Raw genomic sequence first — 24,318 nt, 5'->3', positions numbered from 1 at the left:
ATGGGGGGGGGCAGAGAAAGAGAGAGTGAGGATGGAGAGAGACTGAGACAGGGTCAGAGAGAGGGGAGGGATAGAGTGCAGCGTCTATACTTTCCACTTCGTTTGAACATATGAATTAATCTCCCACAGTGGTGGAAAATATCTGCTCTGAGCTCCTGTGGACTGTCAAGGGAAAATACTGTGTGTCTATCAGTGTCCTGTGTTTACACATTCACATTCACAGGAGTTGCACCAATCAATGGAATTACAGGAAGCAGAAAAATTAATTCCAGGCTAAGATAATGGGTCTAGACTGTTTTGTCACTGACATTTCAGTTCTCACACTGTCTGCCTGCATGTGTGTGAGTTAAAGAGATCACATATCATCTTGTGATATCCTGTGGTACTGAATGACACATCTGTGTGCTGGAATGTGAAATGAACTGTTATATTTCCACTAACCCTCCAAGAAAACCATTTCACAATGATTGTTGGAGCATTACCACTCCCTGCGTTGCATCTTATTCTTTATGCGTCGCAACATCAAACTTGTCCACATCCCCATCCACATTCTTACAGAAACCGTTAGTTCGTAGCAGAGTGAATTGATATACAGTGGGGTCCGGAATGATTGGATCCCTTGATAAAGATTAACATAAAAGACTGTATAAATAAATAATACAAATAATGAGTTATATTGTATTTTCCATTATTTTATTTTTTAAATTACATTATTAGTTATTGTCCTGCTGGAAGATTCACTTGCTGCCAAGTTACAGCCTTCTGGCAGAGGCAACCAGGTTTTTGGCAAAAATGTCCTTGTACTTGGTAAAGTTCATGATGCCATTTACCTTAACAACAGCCCCAGGAGAAGTGAAAGCTAACTAGCCCCATGACATCAAAGATCCGCCACCATATTTTACAGTAGTGATGACGTATTTTCTGCATATGCATTGTTCTTTCGAATAGCCAAAGCCACCATTGTTGTGCGTGGCCAAAGAGCTCTATTTTCATGTTATCTGACCAAAGCACCGCCTGGAGTTTGTTAAACAGCATTGGCACTTGGATTCGAACCGGTGTTATGGTAATATGACGCGAAAATAGAGGACTTTGGCTGCCGCACCAGCGGTGGATTTGGCCTTTGAAAGAACAGTGTTTACGCCAAATCCCTACTGTAAAGTATGGTGGTGGATATCAAGGATATGGAAAGATTCTGTATGGTGGAATGGTCTAAAATGTATGCTCCAATCTCTTTTTGGGGAGGGTGCTGGAGTATTTTTGCGGAGGGTGCTGGAGTATTTTTGGGGAGGGTGCTGGAGTATTTTTGGGGAGGGTGCTGGAGTATTGAAAAACAGCGAAACAATATTTTATTACTTGTTAAACAAAATCTCTTTCTCTTAGCAATTCTATTAGTATAAAATTATATATTTACTGATCAAAAATATAAACGCAACATCTAAAGTATTGGTCACCTGTTTCATGAGCTGAAATAAAATGTGCCATAAATGTTCCATATGCACAAAAATCTTATTTCTCTACAATTTTGTGCACAAATTTGTTTACATCCCTGTTAGTGAGCATTTCTCCTTTGCCATGATAATCCATGCACCTGACAGGTGTGGCATATCAAGAAGCTGAATAAACCGAATGATCCTTACACAGGTGCACCTTGTGCTGGGGACAATAAAAGGCCATTCTAAAATGTGCAATTTTGTCACACAACATAATGCCATAGATGTCTTAAGTTTTTAGGGTGTGCAATTGTCATGCTGACTGCAGGAATGTCCACCAGAGCTGTTGCCAGAAAATTGAATGTTCATTTCCCTACCATAAGCCGCCTCCAACGTTGTTTTGGAAAATTTGGCAGGATGTCCAACTGGCCTCAAAACCACAGACCACGTGTAACCACGCCAGCCCAGCACCTCCACATCGGGATTCTTCACATGGGGGATTGTCTGAGACCAGCGACCCGGACAGCTGATGAAACTGTGGGTTTGCACAACTGAAGAATTTCTGCAAAAACTGTCAGAATCCGTCTCAAGGAAGCTCATCTGCATGCTCGTCGTTCTCACCAGGGTCTTGACCTGACTGTAGTTCGGCGTCGTAACTGACAAATGCTCGCCTTCGATGGCCACTGGCACGCTGGAAAAGTGTGCTCTTCACGGATGAATCCCAGTTTCAGTTGTACCGGGCAAACAGAGTGTATGGTGTTGTGTGGGCGAGCGGTTTGCTGATGTCAATGTTGTGAACAGAGTGCCCCATGGTGGCGGTGGGGTTATGGTATGGGCAGGCATAAGCTAAGGACAACGAACACAATTGCATTTTATTGATGGCAATTTGAATGCACAGAGATACCGTGACAAGATCCTGAGGCCCATTGTCGTGCCATTCATCCGCTGCCATTACCTAATGTTTCAGTATGATAATGCAAGGCTTCACAAGGATCTGAACATAATTCCTGGAAGCTGAAAATGTCCCAGATCTTCGATGGCCTCTATACTCAACATACATGTCACCCATTGAGCATGTTTGGGATGCTCAAGATCAACATGTACAACAGCATATTCCAGTTCCCGCCAATATCCAGCATCTTCGCACAGCCATTGAACAGGAGTGGGACAACATTCCAAAGGCCACAATCAACAACCTGATCAACTCTATGCGAAGGAGATGTGTCATACTGCATGAGGCAAATGGTGGTCACACCAGACACTGACTGGTTTTCTGATCCACGCCCCTATCTTTTTTTTAAGGTATCTGTGACCAACAGATGCATATCTGCATTCCCAGTCATGTGAAATCCATAGATTAGGGCCTAATGAAATTATTTCAATTGACTGATTTTCTTATATGAACTGTAACTCAGCAAAATCTTTGAAATTGTTGCATGTTGCGTTTATATTTTGTTCAATGTGTGTGTATATATATATATATATATATATATATATATATATATATATATATATATATATAGAGCCCAGAATTTGAATTATTTATTTTATACAGTCTTTTTTCTCTCAACTTTATCAAGGTATCCAATAATTCTGGACCCAAATGTAGCTTCCCATTAGATAATTTAAAAAAATGGTGTGTTATTTTAGGGAGAACACTTCATCATAAAAGGTCCTGATCATGAAGTAATTCATATGAGATTCTGAGAACCTTCTAAGCTTCATTAGCCTGATCAACAACAAGCTCTTCTGTAAAAGAACACAATGTGAGCATCAGGCTGTGGTTTAAAACAGTGATTAAGGAGTGGTCAACTCTGGTCAATATGTCTTCTAAGGTAACCAATCAACTGCACCAAGGGGCAAAACCAGCACAACACACGTAGACAGACAGACAGAAGATTTATGAGGGGCTTCAGAGGGGTTGGCCAGACAGCAGACCTTTAATCCTCAGGATTATCTATTGAATAAAGAGAAGCTGGGGACAAGTATGTATAATTACTTACTGCTGCTGCCTACATTGGGATGACAAGATTTAACATTTGTTGCATTAACAAAAATGATGTGTATACAAACAAAGGAGCAAAAAGTCTATGGTCAGAGCTTTTGTCCATTACCCCACACTTTGGTGTATCACATTAGTGTCTCTTATGGTTTTGCATAGCTGTCTGTATCTATGTAGAGCTGTAGTCAAACATCTTATCTCTGTACAGAGTCCTATAGATCCCAAATGATGAATTCAATGTTTTATGTTTAAGTAGTTTTGTTAGGTGTCACAATTAAACAGTAAGCGTCATCAAAATAAAAGACAGGTCAAATCAGAAAATACAGAATCCTCTTTTAAATTTATTGCAAGTATTCCGTATTCTATATACACGTGTGTTTATTTACATCACAGTAATCAATCTCTGTCTTTCTTAGACTTTTGACAACTGTAAATGAATGTCCTGATTTCTAAAGCAGGATGATTAAAAAAGAAAATACATTTAGCCTAAATAACAAAGTAACAAAAAGAACCGGACCGACTAACACATTTCATTGTCGATACAACAGGAACAAGTTGATTTACAATACAGGGAAAAAATAAATACTATCGACAAGTAACATTCTATCCACTACAAGCATTTTAAAAATAAGTCTTCGTCCATACATAAACCTGACCTTTAACATATAACAGGACTTCCATATATTGGCAGAGATGATGTGTATTTTGACTGATGTCTTGTATAATCTCTGAAGTGACCATGATTTCATATTATCATTATTTGTCTATATCAATCTTTGCCTCTGGTTCTTTGCGTTCTACGTGGTTAAAGGCGTCATACACCATACATATCTTTGTTTGCTCTAGTTGAGTTCATGACTGTAGTCGTGGGAGAAGTGCAAATTGTAGGAGCATAAATGAAAAGATTGAGAAACAACACACATTTACTGGGTACAACATAGACTAATAAAAATGGTATTTTCAATTAGCAAAATAAAAATATGCAATCATCTTTACACTGGTTCTAGCTTATATCTCTTATAAGGGCAGTGCCTGAATGAGAACCACTATGTCAGAAGGTTTCTTGTTTCTTAGCTTTCGTTGCAAGCGAATACCAGGTACATTTTTCACACACCTTCCCCAGACAAACTGTAAACCACATCCAAATATTTCCAGGTCAAAGTGTGTGTTGTACATGCCAGAGTTAGAGAGGATATCGATACACACTTCCTCTACAGAACACACTGTCAGCTTATTGACCTGTCAACTGCATATGACCTCACCGTTATACACACCCGTATCCATGGATGTGGTGGTGATGTATTCAAAGTAAAGCAGAGCAATACAATGTCTTTCGTATAAGTACTAATGTTTTCTGCACTTTGTAATTTTGATTGACAAATCTGGCCAGCAACTCACCGAGTATGTTTTCAAAATAGCCACAAAAAGAATAACATCTTCTGAATTTCTGAAGAATGGTTTTAAAAAGTAAGCGTTTCACTACAAAAGCCCCAAACAAAATGAAAACTTTTTTTTGCACAAAATCTAAAGCATGTAAAGATCTACAGAATAAAGGTCAACAAGATTTCTACTTGAAGCAGAAAAAGAAGAAAACATATCCTTCAAGCACCAAGATGTATAATACACTATCAAAACAGGACAATTTTAAAATGGGAGTCTCTTGATAAAGTCACTTCTGTCCCTCATGCAAAAGCATTGGCTTTTAAACTCGTATTTAGTTGTCCTAATAAGACTCCTTAAAACTCAATGGTTAATGCTTGTCTCCACCTTGTTTTGCTCATCATCACGATGTTTGCCCATAGGCGCATTAACAAGTCAACTGCAAAGTCATTCCCACTTCCTCTGAACACCAAAGTCCAATGCTTGAGGCATTCATGGCTCACCCACTAATCTCACGAGACTGCACTGCCATACTGTATTCAGCTTAAAAAATATAAATATAGATGTATCTAAAGTCCCACTGTTCTTTTTTCTACAACTTCATCATCTTTCCTATGAAGAAAACCCTTTTAGCTGCTCTCATTCCACTCTGGCATGATGCTGACGCTGTGCACCGCGTGGTACTGATGAGGCGACAGCGTGCGCGGGATCCCGTGTGAGTACAGGTACTCGTTGCCTTGGAGACCTGCAGTGGGTGACTGGATGCCTGCCCCGGGGCTGCACTGGCGGCCCAGAGTCTGATGGGCCATGGGGCCCTGGTACATGGCGTGGTGGGCGTCACCCAGCTGCGGAGAGGCGTGGCCTGCCACCCCACTCAGTCTGGACACCAGGGGCCCCGAGGTGAAGTGGGCGGAGAAGTGTTGGTAGGGCAGCCGCTCCATTGGCTGCATGGTTGTGACGGAGCAGCTGCCGTAGGGCGAGATGCCGGCCCAGGTGTTGCAGCTGATGTCCTCCAGGCTGGGGACGGGCTCGGCCCCCTGGGAGGCGCTAGCGTACATACAGGCCTGCCTCTGGCTGGACTCGGTCCTGTAGGGCCCCCCGGGCAGGCCCAGGCTCTGTGGGTAGCTGACGGGACGGTAGTAATGGTCGTCCTCGCTGGAGGAGCTCTCCAGGTAAGCCTTCTTGTAGGTGGGCTCTCCTGAGTGACAGTCATCCTCCACTACGGACCGACAGGAAACAGTTACAGTTACAGTATGTACACATACTGTAGACTCCTATCAGCTGAACAAAACATTGTACATATTTTTACTTTAGTAATCAACTATGTTTCCCTTTTTTATGCTTCCTAACAACACATCTCATTAGCATGCATGGCTCATATATCATGATAGCCTGGCCCACCTTTTCTCTTGATGCAGTGGTAGTCCTGGCTGTGCTCGTGTGGGAGAGGGTAGGAGCCAGACTGGGGCAGGAGATCCTGTGAGGTGCTGTTGGCCCCGTTCTCACACTGGGTGTACTGGGAGGCCAGGCCACTGGGGTTGGCAATACCCTGCACCTCCCCACTGAACGGGCTCTGGCTGGTGCCCACCCTCGGGCGCACCGCACTGCGAGGGACCACCGGGTACTCCTTAGTGCTGCAGACATACATACAGAGACAGGGTTAGGAATTGATGATAACATTTACTGTACTGTATGCTTCTTCAACTAATATTACCACAACTAATACTACTACTACTACTATCATTGCCATTAGTATTTAATCATCACCTAAGTATCCTAGATCAATAATTCTAATTATCCTCGTCATAGTATTTGTTCATTTATTTGCATTCATAATGCATTTTCACATGCAAAAGAAGATAAATATATTACTTGACAGCCTGGTATCAATTTGAGGACTGCGCCTGACCTCAGTCATTAACCATGGCTGACTTATATACACACTCTCTTTCATCCAATGACTGGACACTATACCCTTCTCAATGCTAACAAACCACACTGACCATCAATGAGACAAACCCACTTAGGATTCACAGAGAGACAGTGTTCCAGAGGATCAGTTTCTAGTGGAAAGACAGGGATTTATTCCAGTCACATTAATCTAGAGGATCCATGAATGAGCCATTCTTGCCTCTTCCGTTTCTTTGATTTCTTTGACTGTTACTTTTGAACCAGTGACCTGGTTTTGCAATAAGCTCTCCCTTGGAAATACTAACCAAGACCAGACGTGCTGAGCTTACTGTACTTGGCAAGACAGGACAGTGGCATTTAGGAGTGATAGTCTGGTTTGGCCTTTGGCCAATTAAAATCCATTTACAAATGTCTATAAAAAAAAGAACTATTCCACTTACAGCATATTCCACTTATATCTTGTGACATGAACCAACTTAATCAACTGACTTAGATAATCCTATATTAAATTTGCAATATCAATTTGTTAAAACATTACTGCAGGTGAGAAAAAGGAAAAACATCCCAATAGTTTCTTAAGTATAATTTCACGACAAGATTTACATTTAATGTGTCCTATCACCTACTGATGGGGAAAATCAGTCAACAAAAATGATTCACCTGCGGTGGCAGACTGGAGAGAATGTTCTGTTCTCCCATTCCAAAAATTCATGGGAGGCAAAGTTTCACTGCAGCATCAGAAAACAAGGCTCCTTTCCCATTTTTCTCTGATTTCGGAATGCTCTGTTTGAAAGGCCACGCAACACCTTAGTTGGCGATCTGGGGAAGTCTCAAACCAGATTTTCCACACTGTGTGGACGCATGCGTAAAGCACTCATCTGGAATGAATAAAGGGGAGGGGCATGTGGTCAATGCCGCTGCTGGACCAGCCATATCATCAACGCACAGATGACTGGTAGGAATATTGGGTAAAGATGGATGTCATTGGTTCAGAAGGCCCTGCCAGATAAGCCATGAAATCCCTGGGACATAGAGACTGGCCTCTGCTCAACAACTACACTTAAATCACAGCTGGAGAGAGAGGAGCAGGGGGTGGTGGGGCTCACCGAAAATAACACTCATATCTGGTTTGCATTTCACTGACTGAAGGATTACAACGGTGCTTGTGAAGTGACACTGATTACAATGTTAGTAATCCTTATCTACTGTAATAGCGGTTACATTGTCTAATGTGGCGGCAGGGTAGCCTAGTGGTTAGAGCGTTGGGCTAGTAACTGAAAGGTTGCGAGTTCAAATCCCTGAGCTGACAAGGTACAAAGCTGTTGTTCTGCCCCTGAACAAGGCCACTGTTCCTAGGCTGTCATTGAAAATAAGAATTTGTTCTTAACTGACTTGCCTAGTAAAATATAAAATTGTCTGTTTATCTTTGTATAGTATGACAATACTAGTACAGTATAGTTCTTAATTTGACCAGTAAATCCCAAAGCTCGTATGCATTTCCTGTGGTGCAGGAAATTTCTCAGTAACAAAAGAGTGATCAAGTTAAGACCCTACATCTGTACCTTTGCATTCTGGACATCCGATGGAGCTCCATGTCATCACTCCCACGGAAGCCTTTTGCAAATGGGTTGTTCTCTATCTTCAGCTGGGTTATCTGTAAAGCAGCATGCACATTTGTAAGTTGTTACACAATTCAACCGTCAGTTACAACAATATGTAAAAAGAAAAGCTAATATCACAATGCTATACTTGTGTTTCCTTTCCTCCATATTCTGTGAGGACTTGTAGTGTCCTTTGAGGCTATAGCAGGATATGTTCACTTAAAACTAGCGTGTTTACCCTCCCATGTGGAACATCAGCCTCATGATGCTTTTTGGATGAGACACTTTCCATAGGTCCACATGCGCTGTGGTGAGTCTCGTGACAAACTGAACCTTTCAAATAAGCACCTGGGGAGAAACCTCACAAAACCTGTGGTTTGAAGTCTGCTATTTAACAGTGTTGGGGAAGCTACTCTGGAAATCTAGTTTACCAAGCTACCAATTACTTCACACTGGAAGAAGTTAAACTACACTAAAGCTACCCTTAAGAAAATACAGTTTACTTAACTAAAGTTAGTTTGAAAAAGTAGTTCACTACATCCAAACTACTTGGTGAACAAAATCTGAAATGTCATATACTACAAATTGCAAGAACCAGTCACTTTGGGGTCATATGTTCACCAAATGTGTAATTTAGCCTATTAAACACAAAACAATGTTTCAAATGATAATTAGGTAGATCTGATGGCAAAAACAGAATGCAAAGTATTGCCTACTTCACCCATATTTTATTTTTGCACAAAGAACTAGCCTGTAGTTCCGGTAGTTAGCTACATGGCAAAAAAGTCATAAATTACTGAAAATGCTACCTAGATTTGAATTTAGTTAAACCACCACCAATTAACACAAAATGTAGTTAAATTACTAGTTGAACTACATGTAGTTCACTACTCCTCAACACTGCTATTTAAAGTACTTGGATGATAGGCCTACTGTACAACTTGGTCGCTGTTAAATTGTGTGCTTACCCTGACCATGTGCTCAGGGTAAGCACACAATTTAATCCCGAAAAACAACATTAATTCATTAATTCTAAATATGAACACTTTCTATCATAAAAGTATAGCTGGACCACACAACTCTATAAATATTAGAGTGGATCAGGCTACAGTTCTAAAGTTGACGCCAAAAATGTAATTTTCCATGGACTGTCCCCATTGGAAAACCCTTTAAGGGTTCCAAGTGGAACACTTCTGGGTTCCATGTATAACCCCCCGTGGAAAGGGTTCTACCTGGAACCCAAAAGGGTTCTACAAACGGTTATCATAAGGGGACAGCCGAAGAACCATTTTGGGTTCTAGATAGCACCTTTTTTTCTAAGTGTAGTAACGACTCCGAGGTTAAACGGAATGCAGGGATCGCCCTCTCTGAATGGCGCGCTGTTTCTGGCAGGTAGGCCCTAATTAGTTGGCGGGTCTAGTGCTTACCGCCTCACAACAAGAATGGATTTTTGTCCACCCACTGGCTCTCACTTTCTACGAAACCTTGTGCAACATCTCTTGTTAAGAAAAAACACGTTTTTAGCTTCTCGTTAATGCATGGTGCGTTTTGGCACCATGTAGATTTTCATTGAGAAGCAAATGTTGAAAATAAAGTGTGGATAGATAATACAGAAGTTTTAAAATATTTTTTTATCGTATTCCAACAACATAATGATTCAAAATGTTAGTTATCTATTTTAAAAAACAATCATTTTGAAAATAACTGTTGGTGGTACAAAATGTTCGCAAAAATAACTTGTAACACACCCTCAACAAAATAGCATACCCAACCGCCGAAGTAATCGCTTAGGCCTACCATGCCTATTTAATTGCAAGCCTAATATGCACAATAATTCAGGTGAAATATTACATTATAAAGGCGGGCAAGAATAGCATAGTAAATGCAAATGTTCATGAAACGAAACCTAATTCACTAATGTAACTTTGATGAAAAGTTTATATTACTGAGCGTCAATCAGGTTGCATCAATTATCACTTGGACGAATTCATACCAGATTACACAAATGTAAGACTATTTCCAAACGTATATTATAAATATTTGATAGTGTGCTGTTGGTTGTATTAAAGAAAGTGCCGTGAATTAACACTGATAGTATGAAAGAATTAGACAAGCCTGGGGTAACAGAGTTTCCTAACCATTCTGGAAACATTTATAGGCCTATACACCCCGTTAAATACAAAGCAAGTTGTTACCAACTCGTTAGATATACTTGTCCTGACTACCACAGATAGCAACCATGACAAACATTCATTCATAATACAGTAGGATACTGCATTTGTTTATATCATGCATTGCATGTGATATTTGGCTATGGTATTTACTATAATGCAATTATAATTCGTTAGAGGTAGTCAATTAGCTGGTACATTTATACGTTCAGATTCAACATGCCTAGGACCAATGCTTTTCTGTAGCCTATTTGCCTATTGATTTGAGAACAGAAGGTGTGAAAACGCGAGTTGTTTTCAAAATAGCTTACTAAGAAGGAAATTGCTATATTTGTTCCATACTACAAGCCTATAGTATGGTCAAGTTTGACCGTATTGACGGCAGATGGCTGCGCCTGCTCATGCGCGTTAGTGCCCTTTCCCCAAAATGCATGGCATGATAACTTTCTCTAGTTTAATTGGCAGATGTAACCTTCTTGGATTATGTATTCGTGGAAAAAGTTAGCGTAATCAGAAAACTATCTGGAAGTCTGGCAGGCTCTGGTAATAATAATTAGCCCATGTTGCATTCTCAGGTCCCCTCAATAAACTCCCTGAATATAATGAATGGTTTCTCCAGAGTTTCAGTCATTTGAATTTCCTGTTTCTCAGAGTCTTTGGGAATTCGGATTGGCTCAGGACACATTAAGGGTCCTCGCCCCCTTGCATATTCCCTCTGTTCCACACTAAAATCTGACTCCGACATAGTTAAAAACGGATGTTAAACAGACGCAGAAACGATAGGACAGCACTCCTAAGATTATGAGTCGTCAGAACTTGAGGAAAACGAAATCTTTAATATTATTTCGATGTCTTCTCTAAACGCTCCAAATCGCTGCCAAAATAAAGCGCATTCAACAAGTGGATCTAAATGTTTTCAAGTTCATATAGGAAAATATCACAATAAATATATGTATGCCTAGGTATGGTAGTGTACATGAAAGAAAATATACTAATGTTTTAATCTAGAATTTACAAATTTAAGTAGAACTAAAATTATAATACTTGCATGTCCATGCGTAATAGTCTATGTGCCTGTGAATTATCACATTTCAATAAGAAACAAAAATAAATGCATACATTAATTAATTATTTATGACTAAAATAATCACAATATGGACTATTTCGACATTTATTGCAGCTTCAGTATCCTATGGAGTTGGGCACATTGGTGACAATAAAACAAGCTGTTACTTTATTTCTTACAGGCTATAGGCGACTACATTTTCTCTAGTAATATACAATAGCATATCAATAAAGCGCAAACATAATAAAGAACATACACTCATAGGCCAGTTATACAACTTTCAAAATGTATGAGGAGTGTCTGTAATTCCTATCGTTGAGTTTAAAGTTTAATGAAACGGGACCGGTCAGTGAAATTTCCAAAAGTCTCTTGAGGTCGCGCCTTATCCAATATTTTGGACATGCGGTTTCCCCGGCCCATAGGACAGCTTCCTCACATCTGCCAATGACTGAATATGATATCGGTGATTATCAGACGTGGGCCTAATGTTCTGTCACTGGTCATGGGGACATATAATTAGATCGGACTCCATTTCTTGCGAAAGGATACACCCTATCCGTTTCATTATTCAAGCTTTGATAATGACCTCATTCGTCGGCTGTGCGTCTTACCGTCAGGTCTTTAGCAGCAATAAAGCCTACAGCATGAGCAACTTTCTGATGTTATTGAACTATTTTCGATTATTCCAGGAAATTATTTTCTACGTGTTGTGACGTTTTGTGTCACTTTCAATTGACAAGGCGATGCAAAAAGGCGGTTTTTCTGTATGCCTATAAGTAAAAAAGTTTGTATTAGTTATAAACTGTGTGTAATTAATTACTAATCTATGATACACTGACAAATTCACAACAATTTAGGCTATTCACACACACACGCAATACAATGACTTAAACACGTCCAAAATCGAAGAGTTACCTTATGGTTCTGGTAGGACGTAACCGCAATGAAGGCAGTCTCTGGGAAGACGTGGGTACAAAACGCCGTGTTCTTGGAGCCAAAGCCGTTATTTTCATCCGCTTTCACGATGTGAATCCTGGGTTGGTATTTATGCATGGAGTTCAGGATAATCTGAAGAGAGAAATGTATGCCTATTTGTATTTTGACCATTTCTGTTTTTTCCTGACAAATAGGCAACCTCTGACGCATAATCTCACCAAAACACAAAGTCTGATTTGATCAAAATCACATTCAGATAAATCTAAACCAATGTTTTTTAGTTGAGTTTGCCCTAGCACTACACAACTGATTCTACAAATCAACTCATCAACAAACCTTTGATTAGTGGAATCAATCAGGTGTGTAGTGCTGGGGCAAATGTGTAACCATTTGGGTCCCCAGCACCAAGAATAAGAAACATAGTTCTAAACCCATTCAGACAATTCAGATAAACTCAAAATACTATTGCTAGTGCTTTGAATAAAACACAAATATACTGATCAAAAATGTAAACTCAAGGACTGAGTTACAGTTCATATAAGGAAATCAGCCAACTGAAATAAATTCATTAGGCCCTAATCTATGGATTTCACATGACTGGGAATACAGATATGCATCTGTTGGTCACAGATACCTTAAAAAAAGGTAGGTGCGTGGATCAGAAAACCAGTCAGTATCTGGTGTGATCACTATTTGTCTCATGCAGCTCAACACATCTCCTTCATATAGAGTTGATCAGGCTGTTGATTTTGACCTGTGGAAAGTTGTCCCACTGCTCTTCAACAGCTGTGCGAAGTTGATGGATATTTGGTGTGAACTGGAACACGCTGACGTACACGTCAATCCAGAGCATCCCAAACATGCTCAATGGGTGACATGTCTGGTGAGTATGCAGACCTTGGAAGAATTGGGACATTTTCAGCTTCCAGGAATTGTGTACAGATCCTTGCGATATGGGGATGTGCATTATCATACTGAAACATGAGATGATGGTGGCGGATGAATGGCACGACAATGGGCCTCAGGATCTCGTCACATTATCTCTGTGCATTCAAATTGACATCCATAAAATACAGTTGTGTTCATTGTCCGTAGCTTATGCCTGCCCATACTATAACCCCACCGTCACCATGGGGCACCCGGTTCACAACGTTGACATCAGCAAACTGCTCGCCCACACGATGCCATACATGTGGTATGCAGTTTAGTGGCAGTTTAATGACGTTGGAGGCGGCTTATGGTAGAGAAATGAACATAAAATTCTCTGGCATTTCTGCAGTCAGCATGCCAATTGCACACAAATTTTAGAGTGGCCTTTTATTGTCCCCAGCACAAGGTGCACCTGTATAATGATCATGCTGTTTAAGTAACTTCTTGATATGCCACAACTATCAGGTGGATGGATTATTTTGGCAAAAGAGAAATGCTCACTAATAGGGATGTGAACACATTTGTACACAGAATGAGAGAAATAAGCTTTTTGTGAATATGGAACATTTCTGGGATCTTTTTTCCAGCTCATGAAACATGGGACCAACACTTTACATGTTGCATTTATATTTTTGTTCAGTGTATATAAAACATACAAAATATTTATTAAAACCAAGAATACTCATATAGCAATTCACTTTTTATTTTACCTTTATTTAACTAGGCAAGTCAGTTAAGAACACATTCTTATTTACAATGACGGCCTACCCTGGTCAATTGTGTGCCGCCCTATGGGACTCCCAATCACAGCCGGATGTGATGCACTTTGGATATGAACCAGTGACTGCAGCGACACCTCGTGCACTAACATGCAGTGCTTTAGACCGCTGCGCCAATCGGGAGCCCAAGATAGAGTATATGTACATTTATTTGACCATATCATTTAAAGTACAGTCAAAATCTAAATGTGAGCATAGCTTATATGTAACTCTACAAACATATCACTGAAGAGCATGATAGTAATACAATAAAATGCTCTTTACATCCCATGATAATGCACATATGTCAGAAAAGATGAGTTCCCATTGTAACACGTGAACGTCTTCTCTTTCCCTACATTCGCCCTGACCCCTCTGGTCTAGTAATGCTAAGTGATGACTACTACCACTGGCGACATTAAGACGCGGTCCACCCAGTTGAACTTGAGCCCTGAACTCTTCTCATGAGGCCATCTCATCCGCAGGCTTTAGTCTAATTGGTCTGACATACTGTGGAGTCATGGGCATCAGCCATGAACAATCTAATGATTTTTAATTTCATTAAATCCACTTACATTTGCAGATAACAAAACAGGGTTTTTTCTCCTTTGCCCCCTCAGGAACCCCCTGCACTCCTGCCCCTGAGCATTCCACCTATCTCTTATCTGTAGGGTTGTTTTAGTACTTTCCTTTCAGTTGCCACGCTGCAGAGAAAAGGGAGAGGATGCCCTGACCTCCTAGACTGCTGGGGCATTACAAAGACATGACCTCCGTGGATTCTCACAGCTGATGGAACAGTTCAACCTCAGAATAGAGAGTAAATAGTTATCCACAGTGACATTTCCAAAAGCACTTTGATAGTAGGTTAGTGTCGAATGCATTTGATTGTCTTCAAAACCGAAAATGGGTGAATGTATTCCAACAGCCAACACTGGAAATGCATTATGACTCATATTGATTTTGCCCATTAAAAATACAATGGGTCAAAGCTGAAGTATTTTTGAAGTATTTTAAAACACTGAATTAGATAAAAGCTGTGGGAGAAAACAGAATGTATGCTCACATTCACCAATCCCACCACAAAGCCTTCAGAGGAGGTTGGTTAGGGACTTGTAAATCATTTATGAACATCAGCCAACATCACCGCAAATGTAAAAGTTATCTGTCTTACAGATTCACTATGATACAAACCATTGGGATGCTTTGATTTAACACATTTAGATGCAACCTGGTTTTCTAACTCCTGAAGATATCTATGTGTCATGTGACCTACACCAAGAGTCTTGTGTTCATTTTCTACAGACAACAACGTGAACCACAGACAGGGTTGGGGTTCCCTTCGTGTCCGTCAGTCTGTGAACGGGTGACCACAGAGCACAGCAGACCACCCACTAGGCCCCCAGCACACGCCTTGTCTCCCTGCCCGGTTGCCCTGGCGCTCTGCATCTCCATTCTCCCCGACTCTGTATGATAGTATTTAATGATAGTGAGGGATCAGCCTGGGTCCCCAGCGGCTGCCCTCTGCTTTCAAGTTGCTCCACATCAGAGGGCTTTCTGAAGCCTTTGGATTAACAGACGTTGTACACCATCATCTATTGCTCATCTCACACTGCCGTTGGAACATAAACAGTGGGATATCCACACTCCACCCTCCTGGCTAAAACATGTGTGGGGAGGACTGGACGAGTGCAGCAGCACCAGCAAATTGGGGGAGAAGATGAATAACATTGAGAAATGTTTCGCAAGTTGAGAGGGAGATCAAAGCCCTAGCTGAGGCTTGTGATAAAACGGAGGCCCTAAACTGAAAATGGGTAATCATATGTTTATATGCATACTATTGGTATCAGATAGAAACTAACGCCTCAATTAGCAACCTAACCCAAAGAACTGAGATTATGCCATCTATATGATTGAGAGTCAACAAACATAAAATATATAAATATTGTCAATAAGATGTATTGTAAACTTTAACAATAGCAGAATGAACTGTAAAAATCAAACCAAATATCTGAAATTCCTTCAGTAAACTCACATTCACACTCAATTACAAACATATACAGTCATAAAAACATTCATTTCAACCTTCTGAAACCTACAGGAGCCACTGGTTTATCCCAGCATGCTCTCTGGCTGGGGAGGGGAGGTCCTGCTCTGTTCTGCCTAATTACCAAACAATTGTAAAGTAAAGTCCTGTTTCAGGTCCCTCCTAACTGTCTCCAACCTACCTCACTGACATGTTTCAGGTCCCTCCTAACTGTCTCCAACCTACCTCACTGACATGTTTCAGGTCCCTCCTAACTGTCTCCAACCTACCTCACTGACATGTTTCAGGTCCCTCCTAACTGTCTCCAACCTACCTCACTGACATGTTTCAGGTCCCTCCTAACTGTCTCCAACCTACCTCACTGACATGTTTCAACTCCATGTCTGACACTACTAATTATAAATTGTCTCAAAGTTATTTCAACCAGCTGGACAAACAAGCTGATAGAATAGTCTCTTGGCCCAGCACCAGTATTTCATTTATGAATCCTATGGAACTTTTTGAGCACAAAAGAGGGCATGCCAGGAACCACTGCAACCAATTAAAAATGCATTCTGGCCCGAAATTTACAACACTGCTCACAATCCAACTGAACTGAGCTCCAATTTCATTCTACCAGCTGGGATTTGGCATGGCAACAATCACTATAAATTCTCACACACCGCCAAAGGAGTCATGTGATCGGGCAGAAGATAGATAGTGCTGTGTGTGCTGTAGGTGCTTTGGTCAATGGTTAAAGAGAGTACAATCTGTCCTATTGCTGACTTCAAAATCACACGCATTGTGCTGTAGATTTGCAGTGAGGCCATACTTTTACACATGCAAAGAATGCGAAATGATTTCCAATCAACATACTCCCTACTACAGCTATCATCAATGATGGCAAATTGCTGTTAAATCTGTGACCGTATGATTATGTGCTGACCTTTATAGTGTTATGGTTTGCATCCAGTTTGTTATTTGCTTAAATCATTAAAAAAAATGTTGCTCCACTCTGAGCAGAAAGAATAGGCTCAACCAACTGCAATTCTAATCAGCTTCATACATGTAGAAGCAACAAGCAGGTGACCAATATTGACACTTTCCTTCATGTCATAATTCAAGAGATGGATAGAGTAAGTTTATCACTTAACTTTCTAGAATTGTTATAGTTTTCTAACTTTTTTCTAAATTGGCTATTTTGTGCATAATCCACTTCCTTATTTCAATTTCTTTAACATCCAATATTGTTCTTGTGATTGTCAATTAACAAAATATTAATAATTGCATAGGGCAGTTTTTATGTCCTATAAAGGATATAACTATTGTATCATAATCAGTCCTATCCTGTATTCTCTGTTTAGATGTTTAATTTGGACACAATGTCACCCAAACCTGGAACCACATGAACTACATCTCTAGCCAACAGCACAATTTTTAACATCGAAGCAAATCGATTATGTAAGGGATGTTTGTGTTTGCTATATTGTTTCAGACATGGATCACAAAATCGAGGGTCTTGGGCGTTCATAATGAGAGCAGCGTTAAAAGGAAAGAAACGGATACCATCTGACTTCTACTCTTTACTAACGCATGCAGATGTGGTGTAGATAATTATAAGCCACAGTATTCCCTTACGAAAATCAGCATGCGTCTTACAGACCAACCCATAATATATGAAGAGCCGTAAACATACATGTCCAAAAGGATCCAGGTGGTTGTTCGTCAGTTTCAGCTTCTGGAAAGAGACTAGCTGCCTCATCCAATGCGCCCCAGTCGCAGGAGAGTCCGGGTGAACGTAGAGCCTCCCGGGCATGGCAGGTTCGGCCTTCCCGGTCACAGACCTGAATCACACCACCAAAGTCAACGTTTAAACAAAATACTTTCCCTTCTTCCCCACTGTTTCCCACTGCTGTTTATGAAAATGCCTCAAGCATAATTCACTTTTCATCAGAAATACAGGTTTAGCCTAATTTGTAGACAAGGCTTTTTCGATTTTTTTTTTTTTTTTAACTATTTGGAATTAGGCCTAGGGTTTGTCCAAACCTGGAGATTTTACCAGGATTATACCATTATAGGCCAATAGTTAATGAAATTGAAGGTTCGACAAATGCCTTTAGTTTGTAGTTTTTAATACTGTCCACGTATAGCCTATTTTTGTTTAGCCTACTCTCACCTCACAGGAATAAGAATGGCACATTTTTGTAAAAAAGGCTATTGTGTGACAATAAATGCAAACTGAACACATGTTTTTATATAATATTCTACATTAAGCCTATAGTCTTGTGTCCTATGGCGTGCTATACGTTGACCAACAATAAATAACCTGCAATTTGGCACGGGGGAACATCATTTTCTTAGTTGACCAAGAGCGGATTAGTTCGACAACATGCGCTGAACAGGTCATTATCAGCGTTATGTGCATGTGATTATACTCTTTAAAAACTCTCAATAGAAAACCACTGACCCCAAAAAGGCATTGTTGACCAGATGGACATGACAAATAGTGTTTAAGCTACGTTTCACTGACGGCAAAGAGAATTCCTCAGAGGTGTCAGAAGAGAGCTACACCCTCACCATACGAAACATCAACGCTATAATAAATTCGCATAAAACACAAAAATAGCCCTTGGCTATTAGTCGGTAGTCAGCACAACTCCGCAGCACTTGCCAAGGATCCCCCTACTCCACCCGAAAGCCATTTCTTCTTCTTCAGATTTGGTAAAATGTTATTTTAAACTACATTAGACTGCACAGCCTACAGCAACACGTTTAGACATTTGAGCCATAAGGAATAGTTTGCTAAAGATTGCCTACTAGGCCTACGAAATGCATGGGAAAAGAATTTGAGGGATAAACCGTAGGCCTAACCATACAATTTCAATAAAAAAGGTTTTTAGTCCCAAGACTGATTATGAATCTCATTCCATAGCGTGAAGTATAAGGCAATGTATTGACATCAACTGGATACATTCTTAAAGGCCTACTAGGATAATGTATTGCACATTGACTACAGTTTCCATTATATCGATGTATGCAATAGTAGTAGCCTGAGGGCATAGGTCCGTCCATACGCTACTGAACTGCACTATAATGCTATTAAAACTCGCAAACAGAAAACGCCTCATTATTGGGTTGTGAAACATTCTGGAGCTGAAAATACGTATCATAGTGTGTTCACGTGATCATATGTTGCCTACAGGTAGTTATTGTGATACGGCTTTGGAAATTGCCTGGAACGATCCAAGAGGCACTTGTTTTGTAAAAGTCCTACATACCATTTATTATCAGCGAATTTGTAGCGATGGTCGTCCGCAGGCACGACATCCATCAGGAGAATGTATTTCGTTTTAGGGTTCAATCCAGTGACCTTCACTTTGAAGCTGGGAAACATTCTTCTGCAAATAAAGCACGATGAAATAGTTACACAATACAAGTGAAAATGTTTCCCATTAATAAAGTATGACTGCTATCATTGATTGAAGTGACCATTTGCTTAAGGGAATGTAGGATTATTGACACATTTATGGAATAGTCGATATTGTTCAACTCTACATCATGTCCTGCCTGTCATATAAATTGATTACAGTTCCCGAAATCATACTGTTAAAAATCAATGAACTTCTACAACCTTGACACAGGCCTTGCATAGAAGCCCACAACTTGTTCCAAATTTAGCAAGCTTAGACAAATCTACGAATGACCTACACTCCAAGTGTTTAGGGGTGGGTGTAAACCCCACTGGTTCAAAATGAATATCAACGTCAGATACATACAACCAAATGAAGCTTAGAACAACAATCAATAAAACTAAAGAAAATACATGGGAATTAAAGTAGACAAATATATATTTTGTTCGCTTGGAAGCGACTGCATACTTTTACGCATGCAACAAAAGAAGCGAATGTACTTCAACAAAAAAAAACAGGTTATTTATTCTATGAAGGAGTAGGCCTATTGTTTCTCGGTTTAAGGAAGCTTATTTTGCGTTAAATGCCCCACTAAAACCAGATGCATGTGTGATGTGTGCACATATATTTCCAGATGTGCCAATTTCCACAAGTAAAACGTCAGCAATGGTATAGAAATTGCTAAAGAAAAGAAGTCGCACGCGGCGATTTTTTTTACTAATCCTTTATTTAACTAGGCAAATCAGTTAAAAATAAATTCTTATTTACAATGATGGCCTAAGAACAGTGTTCAGGGGCAGAACGACAGATTTTTACCTTCACAGGGATTCGAGGTATCAACCTTTCGGTTACTGGTCAAACGTTCTAGGCTACCTGCCGCCCGGGTGATGGGAAGGGGTAAGGGCTGAGGAGGGATGGTTAATAGTCTTAAGCCAAAAAGGGGGAATGAATGGACATAATATAAAGACCGCTTTATGCAGCTGTGAGAAAAAACATTAACCTAAAGTACCCTAGGAAGGCTATTGAGACATCACTGAAATTAATAATAAATACTTAAAAGCCACAAGACGATTTGTTAACATGAGCAGAGACCACCGACCATCATGCATATTGAAGTTCACAGGTACAAGAATATCTCAACCATATTCCTTGAGAGTTTCTAAACAGGCCCGTTAGACGGATTTGCTAAACGGATTTACACTCCGCCCCCCTACTTTTTTGTCTTGAAAAGTCATTTGACAATGTTTTCAATATGGCAAACGTGACGAACATTAGGGTAGAATGAAAAGAATATCACGTATTCAATTTGGAAAAATAAACCTCAAAAATAAAATGGATGGAGAAAGTGAGAGAGGATTACAAGAATGGAGGTGATATAACATGTAGTATATGCCACGTGTTGTTTATTTGACTTTTATCTAGCCAAGGTTCTGTCTTAAAATGACTCTGCCTATATAGATGTATTTATGACGATCTCTTGGCCTATTGACAAAAGTGAAAGTAGGCCTCCTTTCAGAAACGAATACAGCATTCATTTTCACTATCACATAATTGAAAAGTAAAACCACTCATCTCTGTGCTCATACATCAAACGGAACATGGACGGATTCACTTTTTCAGACACCGAGCTGTCAAAATTAGTATTACTAAATTTGGATTTTTTTTTAGCAACTGCTATAATTATTTGTTGAAATTTTTTTCAACCAATAATTATTCAAACATAACCTCACATGTAGGACTAAGCGTATTGCAAATATGGATAATTCATATAATTAAAGCATACAAACATGACACAACTAATTTCAGTAATATATTGGTGTATGTATGTATACATTGACCATGGCAACAATATTTTAATCATTGTATGTTCCTAAAAGGTATCCGCATAGCCCATAACGCCAGTATTAGCAGGCGCTGCTCTCTTACCTTCCTGCTTTGGTGATGATCATCTCTGTCCCCACCTCGTGAAACTTCTCCCACAGTTCCCTCTCGTGGAGGTACACTTTTATCCCCTCCATTCCCTTCATTAGACAAGTAAAACGAATATCAATATCACTTTTTCTTGACACCATTCTGTAAGCTTAATTAGCCAAATCATTATACAAGTAATATATACTACTCTATGTCGTGTCATACAGGGACAATGTTGCACTGTAGTATAAATTCCATTATAGTTGAACAAAAACCTATAGATACAATAGCATTTCATATTAGCCTACTATTCACATGTGGCTACTCTGAAGCAATAGATAGGCATATAGGTCAAGAGCAACCTCTAGGCAGTGACTTGAGACTGTCGACCTGAAGCGCATAGGTTCAAAATAGTTAGTAACGCTGACCTGTTGAATATATGTCGTCTGGGAGGATGGAGATTTGCCCGAAGTTCCATTTTGTTTATCTGCTTTACTCTCGGAGTGTAATTCCTTTGACTCTGAACCGCTTGGCGAATTTTGGAGCCCAACGGTTTCATTCTGGTCCGCCATGTCTGGAGCTCCGGAGACCAAGGCCTCAACTGTTAGAACGAAACAAAAGCACATTTTAACGTCACATTCTCAGTCCTGAATAGACCTATGCGCATAACTGTTATTCAATACATTTTTGATGTGACATTAGCCAATTGAAATTCCAGTTCGTCTGAAATGACTTGTAGGTGAAAATAAAATAGCCATGACATGCTCAGCACACACATTTTCGCAGTCTTCATCCTTCTAATACATTTCAGTCTGAGACTCTTTCATTGAACAAAGGTTGCGCGTGAGTCGTAGTGATTCGCAACTGCTATACGTCTAATGGCTTTCATTATAATTGATATAATAACGAAGAAAATAAAGACAGCAATAATTGTAGCAGAAATGATTACAATAACAAATAAGTATGTAGGCTACTTGTAATAATAAACATAGCAATGGTGATACATGGTTAGCAAGGAGACCACTCATAACGTGTCTAAACTCGATAACGCTGACTTTGCTAGCAGCCTATATTTTTTTAAAGTAGGCAAGTCAGTGAAGAACAAATTCTTATTTACAATGACGGCCTACAGGGGAACAGTGGGTTAACTGCCTTGTTCAGGGGAAGAACGACAGATGTTTACCTTGTCAGCTCGGGGATTCGATCCAGCAACCTTTCGGTTACTGGCCCAACGCTCTAAGCACTAGGCTACCTGCCGGAGTTATGTTTTTTGTAGGGAATCTAGAAAAATTATTACAAAAACCTCAAATTCGGGACAAAGCCTATAGGCTATGTATTCCTTGGATGCTAGATGGTGATGGTAACAACTACCACCACTGCAAATAGTAAGATATATGTATTTGTATAAACAGAGAGCACGGCGTATAGCCAAAAATGGTCTAATATACGGCTTCTGTATCTAAACGCGTTCCCAGCTCCTTGCAAAAACAGACGTGATGTTTTCCCCAATACGAGGGCCTAAACTGACATGACCTGCGATAACAATTACTATAATGAACCACTAACTACGATGACACCCGGTAGCCTACTCCGTACAGTAAAAACGGATTTACCTTGTAACCAGAAACGTCACTTTCAATATGGTGAAGCTATGGCACAGCCGAGGTAGTTTCTTCAAAAAAATGTTTGCTAAGAGTTTCCACCCAATTCAATGTATAATCCCAATGTGTAGCCCGAAAAGGCTATCCAGTATCTCCATGGATTGTCTCTATCTTCAGATTGACTGCGACCTAGCGACCTAGCGACCAAGCAAACACTCACAAGTCAAGGAAGATTCAAGAGTCTTGCAAAGATGGCTAAAATAACGCGCGCGGTGTTACTTTATTGTACATTTTATAGTCGAGATGTTCGGGAAGCCTTCCCTGGTGATAGCACATTGCAGTGTTCCAGAGGAGCAAGTCCGTCACCAAGCTTCTTTCCTCCCTCCTCTCTCTCTCTCTCCCTCCCTCTCGCACACCAACGGTCCACAGTAGTACGCGTTACGAATCGGAAGCGCTGAGTCTGTGACGAGCAGCGTAGGCTAGTTTGGGTTGTCCTCTCTGCCTATCCAGTGCCTGAACAGGAAGGGTCACCCTCAAGTATAGTCTTCTTCAGGTCCACCCTCCCACGTCCCTCAACCCCCTCTAAAACCTCTCATTTACTGCTAAATCTGCTGGAGATATTTTCCTATTGCGCAAACTCAGTAACGTTTGCAATTGTGATTTTGCTTACATCGCGGTCAATTAAGAGACAAACACCGATAAAGGCATGTGTTAGAATACATTCATCCTATTTAAAAAATATGTTTACTTACAAATTTAGCCTAGGCTATATGCGTCTTGCATCAGAGAACTGAACAAATAAACCTTTGAATGGGATTATATGGGCAGATCTGAGAACAATGGTCAACAAAAGCATAAAAGAAAATAGGAGTGCATGTGCATAGTAGGCAACAATAAGTAAATTGTAGCCTACAGAAAATACTCATGCAATGTGTGAATGAGCTGCGTCTGACCCTTCATCTCGCCTCGTCAAAATGATTTGGAGCCTTAAGTGTGGGCCACGGCCGCATAACTTTACAATGAGTGAATAACCATTAGAAGATAGCACAACACAAGTGTATATGCCATCATTTCCATGACGACAGGCCTGCAATGGAAATTGAAGGCCAGATATCGTACAAATCTGTATTTACGCGTGAATACAAAATCACACCACATGGAAGATTCTCCATTGCGCGCAGGGAGGGT

General features: G+C 40.2%; 1 protein-coding gene across 2 annotated transcripts; it reads right to left on the bottom strand.

The window, feature by feature from the left end:
• Positions 1-3,753: 3,753 nt before the first annotated feature.
• Positions 3,754-23,712, bottom strand: LOC115204067 (T-box transcription factor TBX5-A). 2 transcript variants are annotated; one of them, XM_029769344.1, is made up of 9 exons: positions 23,143-23,712; positions 21,958-22,130; positions 21,545-21,639; positions 19,487-19,606; positions 17,905-18,052; positions 12,477-12,629; positions 8,286-8,377; positions 6,214-6,446; positions 3,754-6,031 (listed from the first exon to the last, which is right to left on the bottom strand). In XM_029769344.1, the coding sequence occupies exons 2-9, from the start codon at positions 22,099-22,101 to the stop codon at positions 5,442-5,444; spliced, it is 1,575 nt and encodes a 524-aa protein (XP_029625204.1). In that variant the 5' UTR covers positions 22,102-22,130; positions 23,143-23,712; the 3' UTR covers positions 3,754-5,441. The 2 variants fall into 2 exon arrangements, with proteins under 2 accessions (XP_029625204.1, XP_029625205.1); XM_029769345.1 differs by having other exon boundaries at positions 23,351-23,712.
• Between the last annotated feature and the right edge of the window lie 606 nt (positions 23,713-24,318).

The sequence above is a fragment of the Salmo trutta genome, chromosome 12 (genome assembly GCF_901001165.1).
Source record: "Salmo trutta chromosome 12, fSalTru1.1, whole genome shotgun sequence".
Lineage (NCBI taxonomy): Eukaryota > Metazoa > Chordata > Actinopteri > Salmoniformes > Salmonidae > Salmo > Salmo trutta.
Note: the sequence above shows the minus strand (reverse complement) of the source record. Positions and strands in the feature narration are given on the sequence as shown.